The sequence below is a fragment of the Panthera tigris genome, chromosome A3 (assembly GCF_018350195.1).
Source record: "Panthera tigris isolate Pti1 chromosome A3, P.tigris_Pti1_mat1.1, whole genome shotgun sequence".
Taxonomy (NCBI): Eukaryota; Metazoa; Chordata; class Mammalia; order Carnivora; family Felidae; genus Panthera; species Panthera tigris.
Genome location: NC_056662.1, coordinates 25,438,079 through 25,454,027, shown reverse-complemented (window position 1 = coordinate 25,454,027; position 15,949 = coordinate 25,438,079). Strand labels below are relative to the sequence as shown.

At 48.0% G+C, this 15,949-nt stretch overlaps 2 protein-coding genes across 9 annotated transcripts in view; both read right to left on the bottom strand.

Moving 5' to 3' along the window:
- The window catches only part of CDK5RAP1 (CDK5 regulatory subunit associated protein 1), a 191,084-nt gene extending 186,076 nt beyond the window's left edge, over window positions 1–5,008 (bottom strand). For 3 of the 5 annotated variants that reach the window (XM_042980606.1, XM_042980610.1, XM_042980611.1), the window contains exons 1-2: window positions 4,922–4,977; window positions 1,826–2,140 (exon numbers count right to left, since the gene is read on the bottom strand). In XM_042980606.1, coding sequence (XP_042836540.1) covers window positions 1,826–2,117 — 292 coding nt within the window. In that variant the 5' untranslated portion in view covers window positions 2,118–2,140; window positions 4,922–4,977. The other 2 variants (XM_042980607.1, XM_042980609.1) reach the window with 2 other exon arrangements.
- Window positions 5,009–9,624: 4,616 nt separating this feature from the next.
- The window catches only part of SNTA1 (syntrophin alpha 1), a 70,742-nt gene continuing 64,417 nt past the window's right edge, over window positions 9,625–15,949 (bottom strand). For all 4 annotated transcript variants that reach the window (XM_042980613.1, XM_042980614.1, XM_042980615.1 and 1 more), the window contains 5 exons: window positions 13,903–14,110; window positions 13,629–13,759; window positions 11,457–11,653; window positions 10,327–10,514; window positions 9,625–10,242 (listed from right to left, as the gene is read on the bottom strand). In XM_042980613.1, the coding sequence (XP_042836547.1) occupies window positions 10,150–10,242; window positions 10,327–10,514; window positions 11,457–11,653; window positions 13,629–13,759; window positions 13,903–14,110 (817 nt within the window). In that variant the 3' untranslated portion in view covers window positions 9,625–10,149. The remainder of the gene's footprint in view (window positions 10,243–10,326; window positions 10,515–11,456; window positions 11,654–13,628; window positions 13,760–13,902; window positions 14,111–15,949) is intronic.

Genomic DNA, 15,949 nt, shown 5'->3' with positions numbered 1-15,949 from the left:
TCTCAAAATAAATAAATAAACTTAAAAAAAAAAATAGGAACATCAATTTCACACTCTGGCAAGCCCTTTCAAACTAAATTCCTCTATCAACCCCTGTCCCCACCAGCAATCTTTAATCCACAGACCCAAATAAAGTCAAAATGAAGTTAAAAGTTGATGACAAAAAAATCCTATGAAAACCAACAGAAAACAGCAGTAATTTATAAAAGAAAGAAACATCAGATTTTGGGTTTTTTTTAATGCTCTTTGGCTCACTTTCCTTGTCTAAAAAAAGAGGACTAGTGGGTGTGTGGGTGGCTCAGCAGGTTGAGGCTCAGGTCATGACCTGACTTTGGCTCAGGTCATGATCTCACAGTTCCTGGGTTTGAGATACATTGGGCTGTGTGTTGACAGCTTGGAGCCTACTTCAGATCCTCTGTCTCCCTCTCTCTCTGCCCCTCCCCCACTTGTGCCTGCTCTCTCAAAAATCAGTAAACATTTAAAAAGAAAAAAAAAAAAAAAAAAGACTACAAAATACCTAGCAGGAGTCATAAGATGTACACACTCCTTGATTTACTAATTCAACTCCTTGATATTTACTCTGAAAAAAAAGGTCTTAGAATATATACACCCACTACTTATATGTATATGTGTGTGTGTGTGTGTGTATACAAAGATACATATTATAGCATTACTTATAAAAACTTTTGAAACAACCTAATGTCCTACTATAGGGAACAGGTACATCATAGTACAGCACAATGTAATATTTTGTACCAATTTTTAAAAATTTGATTTTGAAGACTGCAGTATTTAGAAAAGTGTCAAATGAAAACATCAAGTTACAAATGATTTGTGCTATATGATTGCAATCAAATCTTTAAGAATTATGGAAGGAGGGGCACCTGGGTGGCTCAGTTAAGCATCCAGCTCTTGATTTGGCTCAGGTCATGATCTCGCAATTTGTGGGACAGAGCCCCCCATCCGGCTCTGCGCTAACAGCATGGAGCCTGCTTGAGATTCTCTCTTTCCCTCTCTCTCTCTGCCCCTGCCCTGTTCACGCACACACACTTTCTCTCTCTCTCTCTCAAAATAAACAAGCAAATAAATATTTAAACATTTGGAAAAAAAAGAATTATAGAAGGAAATATTTTTTTTGAAACAGAGCAAAGGGGGAGAGATCTGGTTGCCCTTCAATGTCTCTTCAAACTTGTTTTTTATTTTTTCAAACTTTTTTTTAAAAGGCATTTTGGGACACCTGGGTGGCTCAGTTGGTTAAGCATCTGACTTCTACTCAGGTTATGATCTCGAGGTTTGTGAGTTCAAGCCCTGCATCAGGCTCTCTGGTCAGCAAAGAACCGGCTTTGGATCCTCTGTCTCCCTCTCTCTCTGCCCCTCCCCAACTGGTTCTCTCTCTCCCTGTCTGTCTCTCTGTCTCTCCCAGTAAATAAACTTTAGAAAAAAGAAAAAAAGAAAAGGTATTTTAACTGACTGCATAGTGTTTCTCAGAAAACCTTTATTGAAGCATAAAAAGTGAATTTCTACAGCACCAATAGTGAAAGGTGCCTTATGACTTAAGACAATCTAAAAATCAGAACAGAGACTATAGGGTTTCCAAAAGTAACCAAAGAGAGGACTCCCCAGGACTTCCACCCCCAGTCACATGGACCAAAAGTATGAGTTTCTTTATATTAACGTTACTTGATAAAGTCTGACAATTCCATAAGCCAGCAGCCTTCCCATACTATTAACCCTGCAGAGCCAGGTCTGCAATAAAAGAACAATTAAGAATCAGGAATGCTGGAAAGGAGCAAAGCAGAAGTCCAAAGAGAAAAATAAAACCAACCTTTTCTCTGCCTCCCAGAAAGTTCATCCACTGTGAGATAGGGGGGTGGGTCCTCCACGTCAGGCTTCTCTTGAGGATCTAAAGCACTTCTTAAAAAATGCTGAAAAGTCGGGCCAGCAGCCAGCCTAGAGCTGAAATCCTTCTGAACTCCATTTTCCTGCTGCCTCCCTGGACCGGGACATGTGGTGCCGTGGACACTACTCTGTGCCCTGCAGGTCCTGAACAGCAGCCAGGACACAGAAGCCAAGGGGCCCCATCTCTGTGCTTGCAGGACACACTGTAAAGGATGCATGGCACTAAACCAACAGCCAAAGTCTGCAAAAGAAGAACACGTATCACCAATGTTTACTAACACGACATATAGGGCAACGCTATAAGCACTTCCAGTGTATTAATACATTTAATACACAAAAACCCAAGAAGATACTCTTAATATTATCCCTATTTTACAGGTTAAAAACAAAAAACAAAACAAACAAACAAACAAAAAAAAAAACTGGGGCAATTACCCAAGATCACACAAAGGGGTGCCAGAGATATACAAATCCAGGCAATTTTCAAAACAAAAGGGTGGTAGAGAGATGAGATGGTGTGACAAAATAACAAAGTAGCACCTTGTGCTAGGAACAGTTTCAAGGGCTTTCCGTGTAATAATGCATTAAATCTTCACAGCAATCCTTGGCAAAATAGACAGTAGACACCATTGTTACCCCATTCAGAGATGAGGAAACAGACATAGAGAGGCTAAGGAACTTACCTAAGCTCCACCTAAGCAACAGAGCCAGGACTCAAAAGAAGGTCTATAGGACTACAAAGCAGGCGCTCCTAGCCACCTTGCTACAATGCCTGTTTCTATGAAAACCACTGTCTGAAGGCATCTTCCTTTGAGTTCCTTCAAATGGTAAGTATCTAACATGAGGCACCATGTCTGATCAGTGACTCCTCCCACCCTCCAAGAATCTCAAATTGCTGCCTTCAAAGTTCCTACCCAGGCCCTCTCACACACAGCTGGGGGGATGGAATATTGCAAATCTTTATACAGGGTGATTTGCCACTTTCCATGAAAATTACACAAACACTTTGAGCAAGCAGTTCCATTCCTAGCTATTTATCCTACAGATACAGTCTTACATGTACAAAATGCCCCACGTATAAAGATATTCAATGCAGCAGTGTTTCTAATAGCAAAGGAATGGAAAAGATCTAAATGCCATCAAAAGGGAACTAGTTAAATAAGACATGGTACATCCTTACAATGGAATAAAATGCAACTGTTGGAAAGTAAGGCTGAATCTATACATGACAAAAACAAGGAAGCACAGTGTTCAATAGTACCTATAATATGCTGTACTTTAATCTGTGGGGGAAGGAAGGCAAGAATATTAAGGTACACACTTATAAATGAACATAGTATCTACAGAATGCATAAGAAACAGTGGTTGCAGGCACCTGGGTGGCTCAGTTGGTTGAGTGTCCGACTTTGGCTCAGGTCATGATCTCACTGTCCGTGAGTTCGAGCCCTGGGTCAGGCTCTGTGCTGACAGCTCAGAGCCTGGAGCCTGCTCTGGATTCTGTGTCTCCCTCTCTCTCTGCCCCTCCCCCATTCGCTCTGTTTCCTTCAAAAATAAATAAACATTTAAAAAAAAATTTTTTTTAAAGAAACAGTGGATGCCTCCCAGGAAGTAACCTAGATGACTCAAAGTATGAGATGGAGACATTCTTTCTACCACACGTCCTTAAAGGACTTCAGACCCCTTCAGGGTCTCCAGCCTGACTGCCTTACTCCAGTCATACCAGACATTTCTGTACTGATCTTCACTAGCTTCTAGGCTTTTATACACACTGTTCTCTCTGCCCAGTATATCTTCTATATACTTACTGAGCCAACTCCTAAGCTTTTAGATCTGTTTCCTCCTAGAAGCCTGTATCCTCAAAGTCTAAGCTGGGGTCCTCCTCTGGGTTCCCGAAGCCTCCTTCTAATCTCTATCTCAAGACTCATCACACTCTGCTGTTAATTACTACTTATACTTCTGCCATCCCTTACAGGCAGACAGGTTCCTAAAAGCAGGGAACAAATCTCATTCATTTCTACATTCTCAGCATCTCCCATTCAGTAACTGACTCCTGGCACGAGCCGTACATGTAAAATGAGCAGATGTGGCGGATGACCTCTCTCACTTGATCACCTGCCATATAGGCTACCCGCACTTTAGGCAGGAGCAATGCTAAGCTACATTCAAGTATCAGAGAACAGCAGTCTTTTAGAGAGAGCTTTAAAGTCACTCTTTTCTGCCCCTTACTTGTTGTGTGACCTTGGGCAAGTCAAATTCCCATCTCTGAGCTGCCAATTCCACATCTGTAAAATAAGGATTAAAAGCAGTACCTGTGTCCCAGAGGTGTTGTGACAATTAAAGAAATATTAAAAACCCAACAGTAAGTCTTCAATAACTGCACATTTGCAGCCCACACTCCCTTTCCTGGGAGGTACAGAGCAATACAGTTAAGAGCATGAGCTCTGGAGTCGTAGTCTGACCCACATGCTGCCTAGCCAGGTAACCTTGGACACCTGGAGTGCTTCTTAAACTCGGAGGGCTTCCATTTCTCAATAGTACCCATCTCTGCGAATGCTGGGGGGATCAAATGTGATAACGCAAGTAAAATGTCTGCAGAACACAATGTAGGGGCTGGGGGGGGGCGGGGCTCAAAAATTGGTAGTCGCCAATAACGTTAAGACGGCAACCTCACTTCAACAAAAGTGAACATAAACGATAAACATCCCAAACATTTTCTTGGGTGGTTACCAGGCTTCAGGCGCGGTGCTTAGCCCTTCCCATGGATTACAGTATTTAATCCTCACAGCAGCAGCGTAGAGCAGCTTCTATCATCCCCGCTTCACAGGTGAAGAGGCTAACGCTTGGGGGCAAGGAGGGGTGACTTGCCCAAGGTCACAGGCGAGCAGGCAGCGGAGCTGGGGCGCGAACCCCGACAGCCTGACTCCAGGGCCCGCGCCATCTCCCTTTGAACGCCGCGCACCTGCGGGGCCCCGCCGCCCTCCTGCCCCAAGCACGGGCCACCTCCGCCGCCCCGGCCGCTCACCTCCCGCAGCCCCAAAACCCAGCAACCAGCAACAAGAGCTCCCCTCAGGCGGCCTGGACCCCCACCTCCGCCTTCCTCCGCCGCGGAGCACGCGCACAAGCGACTTCCGGTCCGCCTAGGCTTCCGTCCCTGGCGGCGCACCGGAAGCGCCTCCTCCTGTGCCGGCCGGGTGGCTCCCGGCTTCCCGCTCCCCACCTTGGGGAACCGCTGCGGTGTTGACCTGTCTGGTCGCCCCTAGTTGGCCTGCGGCAACCCAGCGCTTGGAATGGAGTGAGTGCGAGTTAATGTGCCCTAAATGTAAAATATACACCGGAGGGGCGCCTGGGTGGCTCGCTGGGTTAAACATCCGACCCTTGATCTTGGCTCGGGTCACGATCTCTCTATGGATGAGATGGAGCTCGGCATGGGGTTCTGCGCTGTCATAGCCTCTGCTTGGGATTTTCTCTGTCTCTCTCTCTGCCCTCGCCACCCCTTAAAATAAACCTTTTTTTAAAAAATACACACCGGGTGTGGAAGAAAGACTGCAAAATATCAATCATTTTTATGTGGATTACGTGTTAAAATAATATTTGGGATATACTGGGCTAAATAAACATAATTTAAATTGTTTCTTTTTACTTTTTTAAGTTTATTTATTTATTTTGAGAGAGAGAGGGAGAGACAGAATACCAAGCAGCCTCCGCGCTGTTAGCGCAGACCCCACGCAGTCCTCAATCTCAGTAACTGAGAGATCATGACTTGACCTGAGACAGTCTGGCCCTTAACCGGCTAAACCACCCAGGTGCCCCTCTTTTTACTTTTTTACTGTGGCTACTGGGAAGTTTTAAATTGCATATTGACTCAGTCCGTTAAGCGACTAACTTCCGCTCAGGTCATGATCTCATGGTTTGTGGGTTCGCTGCTGTCAGTGCAGAACCTGCTTCAGATCCTCTGTCCCCGTCTGTCTGCCCCTCCTCCCCCTCCTCTCTCTCTCTCCCTCTCCCCCACTCCCTCTTTCTCTCAAAAATAAATAAATAGTTGAGCCTCCAACTTACACTTAGGTCATGATCTCACAGTTTGTGAGTTCCAGTCCCACATCAGGCTCGCTGCCGTCAGCCTGTCAGGGCAGAGCCCACTTCAGATCCTCTGCCCCCTCTGTCTGCCCCTCTCCCGCTTGCACTCTCCCCCAAAATTAGTATTTTTAAAAAATAATAAATGTTTAAAGAATAATTTGTATACGTGGCCCACATACTCTTTCTATTGGACAGCGCTGTGCTAGAGGTTAAAGACTTCCCATTGCCATTCCAGCCTGAACCCCCACCCTGAGAGGGTGGTTACAGATCCATAGTTCGGCTGCCTACAGGGACATGTCCTCTTGGGTATCTAATGACCGACTCTACCTTAATACAGAACTCTTCATTTCCACACTCACATCCTCACCCAAAACCTGTTCCTTGCCAGGGTAGCCCATCTCAGTACATGACCCGACCATCCTCCCAGTTGCACTAGGAGAAATTGAAATGGGCCATTTTTGTTTCCTCTCCCTCAACCTCCAGATTCAATCCGTCAGCAAGTCCTGCCGGCTCTAACTCAAAAATGTCTCAGGGCACCTGGGTGGCTCAGTGGGTTGGGCGTCTGACTTTGGCTCAGGTCATGATCTCACTGTTTGTGAGTTCCAGCCCCACATCAGGCTCTGTGCTGACAGCTCAGAGCCTGGAACCTGCTTTGGATTCTGTGTCTGCCTCACTTTCTTCTCCTCCCCTGCTCGTACTCCCTCACTCTCAAAAATAAATAAACATTTTAAAAATGTCTAAAATTTACCCACTTCCTGTGCTACAACTCTAGCCCAGGCCACCAACATCTCATCAGAAACTACTGCAATAGCCAGCAAAGTTTCCTTGCTTCTGCCCTTGCCTTTGTCGCCTACAGACTATTTCCCATACCGAGCCTAACAGAATTTGTTTGTTTGTGTTTTATTGACTAAGATCATGCCATTCCTCTGCTGAAAACTCTGGGTAGCTTGTCATTGCCATTGCAATAAAATCCAGATTTCCTACCATGTCCTAGGGCCTGCATGATCTGGCCTCTGCTTACTTTTACTTCCCCAACTTACTTCTAACATGTTCTCTCTAGTTGACTACACCTCAACTCTGTAACTTTATTTTGCTCCTTTGAATAAATACTCCAAGCACATGTTTATGTCAGAGTCTACTTAACAATTATCTTTCTGGAATGCTTTTTCCCAAAATTGTTTCTTGGCTGGTCCCTTCTCATTCTTCAGGTCTCAGCTTAAATATCAGCTCTTCAGAGAGGCCCTCCCTGACCACTCCATATAACCTGCTCCCATCACTATCCCATCATTTTCTTCACGGTAGTTGTCACTATCCAAAATGATGGCATTATTTATTTACTTGCCATTGCCTGAGAGCAGGGATACGTTCTGTCTTGTCCGTTGCAACATCCCCAAGATCTAGCAGAGAGTCTAACTCATGGAAGAGCTTAATAAATAGTTGTTAAATGAATAAATGATTGCGTTGTGTTTTAGTCTGGGTTCTCCAAAAACAGACCCTGAGACAAGGATTTGAATGCAGGTAGGAGGTCTCAGGAAACATTGACAGGGTAGTCAGGGAAGGAGACAGGGTAGGGGAGATGGCCAATAAAGAATGTTACCATGGTGGCCATCTGGGCTTTAATTCTGTTGGGGAGTTCTGGGAAACCGTGTAGCACACATACCTCAGAATTATTACACCCAAGAGGAGAGGAAGCTAGACTAGTTATATGCCAGCAGTCATGGTAGAAAGATGCTCCTATGTATATTAGTTCCTCAGCACTTCAGCTCTGTCTGGGCAGGGAGATCTGTGGTTTGGAAGAAAGTCCTGTGTCGATAAGGCACTGGCCCCAACACTCCGAACTGTAAGGCTCTGGGGGCCCTGACAGCCCCCGCTGCAATGACTTCTCTAACTCCTCACTTGAACTCTATGAGGTTATTATTAGCGCACTTTAAGGCAAGAAAAGTGAAAATACAAAAGGTGATCACATGCTGAAGCTCACACAACTACTGCACAGCAGAACTGGGATCCACCCACAGGCCAGGCTGATCCCAAAATGCTATTCTTACCACTGACTGACTAAGTGAAAGTCAGACTGGCTGGGTTCCCATTGAGGTTCTGACACTTACCATGATAGTCAAGGCCAAGTTAGTCATCCCTGCTGATTCCCAGTTTCTTTGCCTATTAAGTGGCTACCATGTGGAGAATACACTGCTTTGGGGGTAAGAGGATGAAGAGGCAAATAAGGAGAGCATTTAGGAGGCTGTGGCAGTTGCCCAAAGACTGTGGAGTCTCGGACCATCGTGCTGTCTTGGGGCGGTGAGGATGATGGAAACAAACCTGGATTTCAGGAGTTTGAGATATACTGGAATTAAGCTCACACTGTCTACTTAGATGACTGCTGGCTACCAATTCAGTCAAAAATACAAAGGCAAACACAGGCTGAAAACGTATCATGGTTCTTGATTTTGACTGTGGTTCTCCAGATAACCTAGAATGTGATCTGATCATTTGGGGTAACTATCAGTACTATGAAAGTATACCAGAATTCCTGGAAAATGCTTAAACTCTACAGACAAGTCCCTGGATACTCTGGGATCTAAAGACTCCAGTTAGAAAAATATTCAGGTTTACTGTCAAGTTGCAAAGGGAAGATGTCCTGTCCTAATATGGCCATGGAGCAGGGGACACAGGGGCACCGGTGCCACACAGAGCCCCACCATGGTGGCAGTGTCTATATCCCAGTGTGAGTTCTTTTGAGAGAGGAAGCCTTCACACTGCCACGGGTGGACAATGACCCTTATCCTTCCCTGGTGACACCCCCAGCCAAGCCCAGCTTATAATAGTCAAACTTCAGTGAGCATGCAGCCCCAGGAGCATGAAAATAAATGCTTGTGGCTGTGGCCCCTGAGGCTGGGTATTTTTTTCCACAGCATTATTGCAACAAGAGCTGAATTTTAGCATATTCCTTTAGATGAACACCAGCTTCCGTGTCTCTTTGCGAGAGAAACCTCCTGTAAACCCCTAGAGTAGGTCAGGTCCCCGCTGGCCCCTCTGTTATTTCCATGTCTGCCCAATCTGAATCACACATTTGATTGTGGGAGATCCTACTGAATTTCTGTTCCCTGTGCATGGGGACCTGTCAGTCTTAACTGCTTAGTCCAACACAATAGCCACCAGCCACACGTGGCTACTGAGCACTTGATATGCAGCTAATTTAATTGTCATAAGCATACTCAAGCAGCCCTATGGTTAGGCCCAGGTGGTGAGGAACTGGGGCTGCCTTCCCACAGCCACATGTGTGAGCAATGTCAGAAATGGGTCCTATAGCCCCAGTCAAGCTGTCACATGAGTGCAGCCCCAGCCAATACCTTGACTGCAACCTCGTAAAAGCCCCTGAGTCAAGAACATCCCAGCTTAGCCTTTCACATATTCCTGATCCACAGAACCTGAAAAATAATAAACATTCGTTGTTTTAAGCTGTTAGATTTGGGGGTCATTTGTCACACAATAACAGATAACAAATAGACTTTCTTTATGGCCCTGTGGTTAAAGTCTGCTCTCCTCCAGAGAAAGGAGTCCCACTCCTGGGTCTGGTCCATCTTGGGACTGTGGGAGCCACCAAAGAGTCCAGAGGCCAAGGCACAAACCACAAACACTAGGCCAGGCTGCCTATGTACTCACAGGCTGTTTATTTATCCAAGAGTAAGGAGGAGAGAGGATGAAGAGAAAAACCAGATGCCCCAAGGTGGTGGAGCTGAGGGGAGAAATGAACAGAAAGGTTCCTCCTCTTTCTCTTGCCATGGACCCCAGGGAAGTCCCTTCAGATGAGGCCTCTGAGGGTGGCTTAGGGGCCTCTAGGAGGCCTGGCAGTTGTTGTCTGGGGTCAGGATCCCCACAGGGGCAGGTCCCAGGCTCGGAATGGCTTTTGTGTACACAAAATATCTCTCTGCAAAAGGCACTGGTGTGGGGATGATGGGGCACCTGGGAGGCTACCCCATCACAGGCAGGATCCACTGTGTCCTGAGTCTGGGTCCCAGTCCCAAGACTATCCCAGCCTCCCTTAGAAGCTGGTACTCTGCACTCTTGTTCCTTTCCTCTCCCTTCCCTCAGCCCAGTGGTGAGCAGGCAGTCAGCGGAGGGCCAGGTCAGGCCATGTGGTAGATACCCTCTCTTCAGGGCTAGTGCATCCGGTGATCTCTAGGCCAAAAGCCCCAGGCGGGTGACTTTTGCCGAGAGGAAGGAGTGGATGATGAAGACCATGGTTTTGGGGCACGAGTGCAGGTCCAGCTGCTGCAGGGTGGATGGAAAGAAGGGTCAGGAGCCCCATCCGGCCTGGCCTCCAGGAGAGCAAAGCCCCCCACCCCCTCTACTCACAATCTCTCCTTCAGCACCCCCGAAGTCCAGGAAAAGGAGGCTGGCACCATCATCTGAGGACATCTGCAGCTTCTCAAAGGGCTGCCGGAGCAGCACAGCTCGGGCCGCACCGGGCTCAGCCGCCCACAGCGTGAAGCCCTTGTCGATGTGCACAGAGAGGGTACAGGGACGGCCATTCCACGTGCAGGCTGCAGGGAGGCATGTGGGCACAGGCACAGCCAGCACCTCAGGGACCATAAGCCCCACCTCCAACCCTCACCAGCAACTCCGAAAATGGGGCTTCAATACCACCAGGGATGGGAAGCTCACTGCCTGTTTATGTCATCTGTATATTCACCCTGCATGGAGTTGCCCCCACCCTAAAATACAGAAAATGGGCCCTCAGAGAAACAATACCCCACTTCTAGTCCCACTTTCACAACAACAAAAGTGGAACCAGAAAGAAGCACCTGGGTGGCTCAGTTGGCTTGGCATCGGACTCTTGATTTCGGCTCAGGTCATGATCTCATGGTTTGTGGGTTTGAGCCCCACGTCAGGCTCTGTGCTGACAGCGTGGGGCCTGCTTGGGATTCTCTCTCTCCTCTCTCTGCCCCTCCCCCACTTGCGCTTGCTCGCTCTCTCTCAAAATAAATAAATAAACTTTAAAAAAAAGTGGAAAGGGAAAGCTTAAACTCTGCCATGTACAGTAGGCCCGTTCCCTCCCTCCCTATAAAGGTATCAGTAGACCCACCGAGCATGGCCCTTGAAGACCTTAGAGACCTGTGGAATTGCCCCATTAAATGTGACTTTCAGATAAACAATGGATAATTGGGACATACTTATGCTAAAAAAGTGTTTGTTGTTTATCTGAAATTCACATTTAAGTGGTGTCCTATATTTTATTTGGCAACCCTACTCCAGGCACAATCTCTCACAACTTCACCACTAATCACAAAGCCAGGGCAAGAAAACCCAGGGAAAAGGGTCTCACTACCCACCAGGGCACCTGCACAGCCAAAAAAAAGAGACCGTGGAGACCCCAAACCCCACTTTATATGCCCCTCCTGAAGCACCTGAAGAAGAAAGTTTGAATGCCTCTGGGGGTAAGAGGCTCATTACCAGAGAGGCACTCCCAGATCCACCCAGCCCACCTGTAGACACCTCCTGCACACCCTCGGCAGCCCGGTGACAGCCATCCACCAGTTGGCGGGTCCAGGCAGCCAGCTCCTGTGGTGACTCCACGCTGAACAGGTGAGTATCCACACCGTGACGTGTGCCCGTGCGCAAGGCAAAAGAGAGCTCTGCATCATAGGGCACCGAACCCTTGGAGGGGCCTGAGTGCACCAGCCTAGGGGCAGGGGGCAGAGGGCTAAGTATAAGGCCTCAGACAGTCAGGAAATAGTTCTGGGCCAAGGGGGTGGTGACCTGGGAAGGGACCTGTGACTCCTTTACCATATAATCAGGGAACAGGACTTCCAGAAGGGCCCCGATTGACTCACAAGAGCCCACCTCTTGCCACCCTCTCCCTTGATCCCTCTGCTCCAACCATACTAGTGTCTTCAGACACACCCAGCACATTCTTGCCTCAGCACTTCTGCATACGCTGTTCCCTCCATCAAGAACACTCTTCCCCGATTATCTGCACGACTCACTCCCTCACTTCTTTCAGATCTTTGCTCAAATGTCGTCTCCTCTGAGAAGCCCTCCCTGAACTTCCTGTCTAAAATAGTACCCCTGGCACTCACTAGCCTTTCTTTTCATCATGATACCAGAAATTATACTTATTCTTTATTTGTTTCCATTGGCTTTTGATTCTCTCTTTCACTAGAATATCTTCTAGGATACGAATTTTTGTCTTATTTGTTCACCACTCTATTTTCAGCAATTAAACCAATGCTGGGCATATAGTAGATCTTAAATAAACTCTTGTGACCTGAATTCATGAGTCACTTGACTAGTTTGGCAATCCATGACCTGCTTGTCCTTGGCAGACAGGCAGCTCCTGACATATAGGCCAGAGCCCCACCCAGAGGAAAAGGCATGAGCAGCAAGGGCCTGGGCCTTCAGTTTCATTCCCATTTGCTATGTAACCTTGGGCAGCTTACTGCCCCTCTCTGGGCAACAGCCTCAGAGTTCTGGCCCTTAGCCCTCTTCAGTTCCTCATTCCACACACATTCTCTCTTGTAGCTTCAGCTCCCCCCAGAGCTGCTGCTGACACCCAGTTTTCCATTTTCCAGCCCAGAACTACAAACCCACAAGTCCCCAAGATTCCTATCTAAGCCCCTCTCTGTCCCCAACACACTGGAGCATCTTGCTCCAGCCTCCCCGCTTTGCACTCTCACCCCTAGTCCCACTGCCCACCGGACCCCAACTCCAACCCCCCCCATTCATCCATTCATCCTGTCCACCTCCCTCACCCTCCCCATCTGGCAAACACTAAGCCCAGTTAATTTTACCACCCGTGTGTCTTCCAATGCAAATGCGGCCTTTCTTCTCCATCTGCTGCCTCCACCCACCTCCACCATCTCTCCTGCATGACTGCACCAGCCTCCCAGCTTCCATCCTGCCCCCTCCACTGAATTTTCCACATGGCAACCACAGAGAGTCTTCTAAAACACAACCCAAGTCACCTCGCTCCCAGGCTAAAACCCTTCCACTCCGCCACAACTCTTAAGATAGAACTAGCATTCCTTAACCAGGGACTACAGGTTCTGTAAGATCAGGCCCTGACAACTCTCTGTTTCATTTCTCTCCATTTCTTGTACAGATTCTACATACTGGCTATAGCACACTCAAAGATCTATGAACATGCACCAGCCCTTAATACTTCTGTACTTTTGACCATGTTGTTCTGTGTGAGATGACCTTCCACTCTTTCTTAAAGAGCAAACTTCTATTCAACCATCAAAGTCCAGCTCAATATCACCTCCAGCTCAAGCCTTCCCCATCAGGCCAGGCAGAGTTAAGTGGTTCCTTCACCCCCACGCTTGAAGGCTGTCAGCCTCCCCCCCCCCACCAGACTGGATACTCCCTGAGGGCAGACTGTTGGGATCAGCTCCCTGTCCCCTGAACTATGCTCCACTAGGTTGGGCAGAGTAGGTGTCAATCAGTGAGTGACTGGTGGGACCTCACATCCTTCTGTGGCAAACCGCCATCTTACAGATGAAGAAACTGAGGCCCAGACAAGATAGAGGTTTGCTTCAGGTCACGTGGGAAATAACTCAGGGCAGAGTGGGGCTGGGGTCCCCCACCTCTGAGGCCCATCGAGAGCATCATCCCCCAACCTCTGGGTGAGACATACACCCCTGCCTGCCCATGGATACCTGGTGGCAATGAGTGGGGCAGTACGGGCTGGCTGGCTCAGAGCCTCCCGGGTCTGGGGTAGATGGCAGTAGAGAAGCAGCTCCTTCTCGGTCAGCAAGGCCAGGGTAGGTGCCGTGCCCCCACCGGGCAGCTGCAGGGGGCAAGGCAACAGTGAGGTGGGGCAGGGAGGGGAGAGGTCAGAGGGCCAGGGTGGAGTGAGATGATAAATGGGAATGGGGTTAGCTCCAGGGGAGGGGATAGAGGTAGCGGACAGATGCCTGGCCCAGCAGGCACCTGCTCAGTCAGCCAGCCGATCTGCTTGATGTCCTGGCTCCCAGCTGTGCTGGTGGCTGCCAGCAGTGCCTGCAGCTCGTCCTTGACCCAAGGCATCAGAGCGTTGACTTGGGCCTGGATGGCAGCTGCCCACGACTTTGCGCTAGCCTCATCCTTGGCCCTCAGGAAGAGGGTGTCTTGGCCATCTGCTGAACAGATCTCCAAATACCTGCAGGCACAAATAGAACAGAGGGGAGGACAAGTCCATTAAGCTGCAGCTGCCCAACCTTGAAATCTGGCCCGAAACCCCATTCGCTGCAAGACCAGGAGAAACCACAGGGTGTCCACGAGACAGTCGGGAGCGATACTCACTGCTGGGGCTCCAGCCCAAACTGGGGCTTCATGGGGTCTAGGGACAAGAGACTACGACATACATACACAGAATCATATACATACAAATTAAACACATACTCAAACATGTGTGATAGGAGCCAAAATCACTGTGTGAGGATTCGTGATCTTACTCTTTTCTCCTGGTTTCTAAGGAGAAGGATTCTCCTGCTAGACCAGCTCCCAGCTCCCAGCTTTTCCTTTGTGGCACAGGACCAAAGTGATACACTGCAAGGGGGGCGGGGAGCACAGAAACTGGAGAGGCTTGAGAGGCCAAGTCAGTCTACACAGAAAGAGCTAGAGCTGGAGGAGTGAAGGAGGAAGAAGGGAGGAGGGATTGTGGACAAGTGTGGGGGAAGAGTTTCAGGGAGGTACCAAGAGGACTCGTGACAGGGAAAGGATTTTAAAATGTTATGTGGAATATTAAAGATTCGCTCCTCTTTGGCCTTTCTGTAACAGATGAAGCAGGGCAGAATCTGAAAGATGGTTCACACAATACCCAACCCCCTTCACCTTTGCCTCCCTCCACTGCAGAGTGAGGAAGCAAGATACTTGAATTCCCACCTCCCTTGCAACCAGGGCTGGCCAGGGGACCCAGGTCTGACCACGAGATACAGCCAGAAGTCTCTGGGGAGGGTGCCCCCTCCCAAGGGAAGGTAAAGCTTCCCTAGATGTGGTGGTTACTCTCCAAAGATGACCTCCACCAAATCCATCCCTCTCTGAACATCCAGTCCACTTTTCTCATCAAGAGGTGAAGCTTATTTCTCTTCTCCTTGACCTTGTAACTTGGTTTGACAAATACAATGTGGCAGAAGTGACATTCTGGCATTCCTGAGCCACCATGAAATCCAAGTACCCTGGGACCAACAACCCAGATAGAACAAACAAGGCATGTGGAAAGGACTTCTGGAAAGAGGAATGCTCAGCCAGCCGCTAACTGTTCCAACCGTTCCAGCTGAGGCAGCAGACATGGGGGCAAAGCGGCCATCTTGTACTTCCAGCCCCAGCAGGTGCCACATAGCGCGGAAGAACTGGCCAGCTGAGCCAGCCCAGGTTACAGAATTGTAAGAAATAATAAACTGCTATCTTCTAAGACACTAAATTTTTGGATGGTCTGTTATGCAGCGAAAGAACAAAATGCAAGGAGAAAATTTCCTTTGCCTTTTGCCTTCTTCCCATCTGGAACATGGGCACATGTTTGGGCATGCGGCCACCATTCTGCCTCCAAGAAGAAAATACGCAATAAAAATGGCAGAGGAAGAAGCTGGAAGGCTGGTTCCTCAAAGGCATTCTTGACCCATGTTTCTTAAACATGTGGAAAAATAAATCCCTCATTTATTTAAGTCATTGCAGATTCGCATTTCTGATACTTGTAGCCCGACATAATCCTAACACTTAGTAAAAGCTTGAAATATTTTTCATTTTTATTTTGGTTACCAGATTGTGTTCCTTTGACTGGAACATTGTGCCAATATGGAACCACAGTTATATTCATGTTACACACATTACATATGTGCACATGGTCGAGCACGTGTGCATGCATGCACATACACATATGAATATTAACACAAACATACACCAACACGTATGCACAAATCTACACCCATAGCCATGCAAATGCGTACATATACACACAAAGTTTTTGCGTTTACACGTCAACTACATGTGCACACACAGA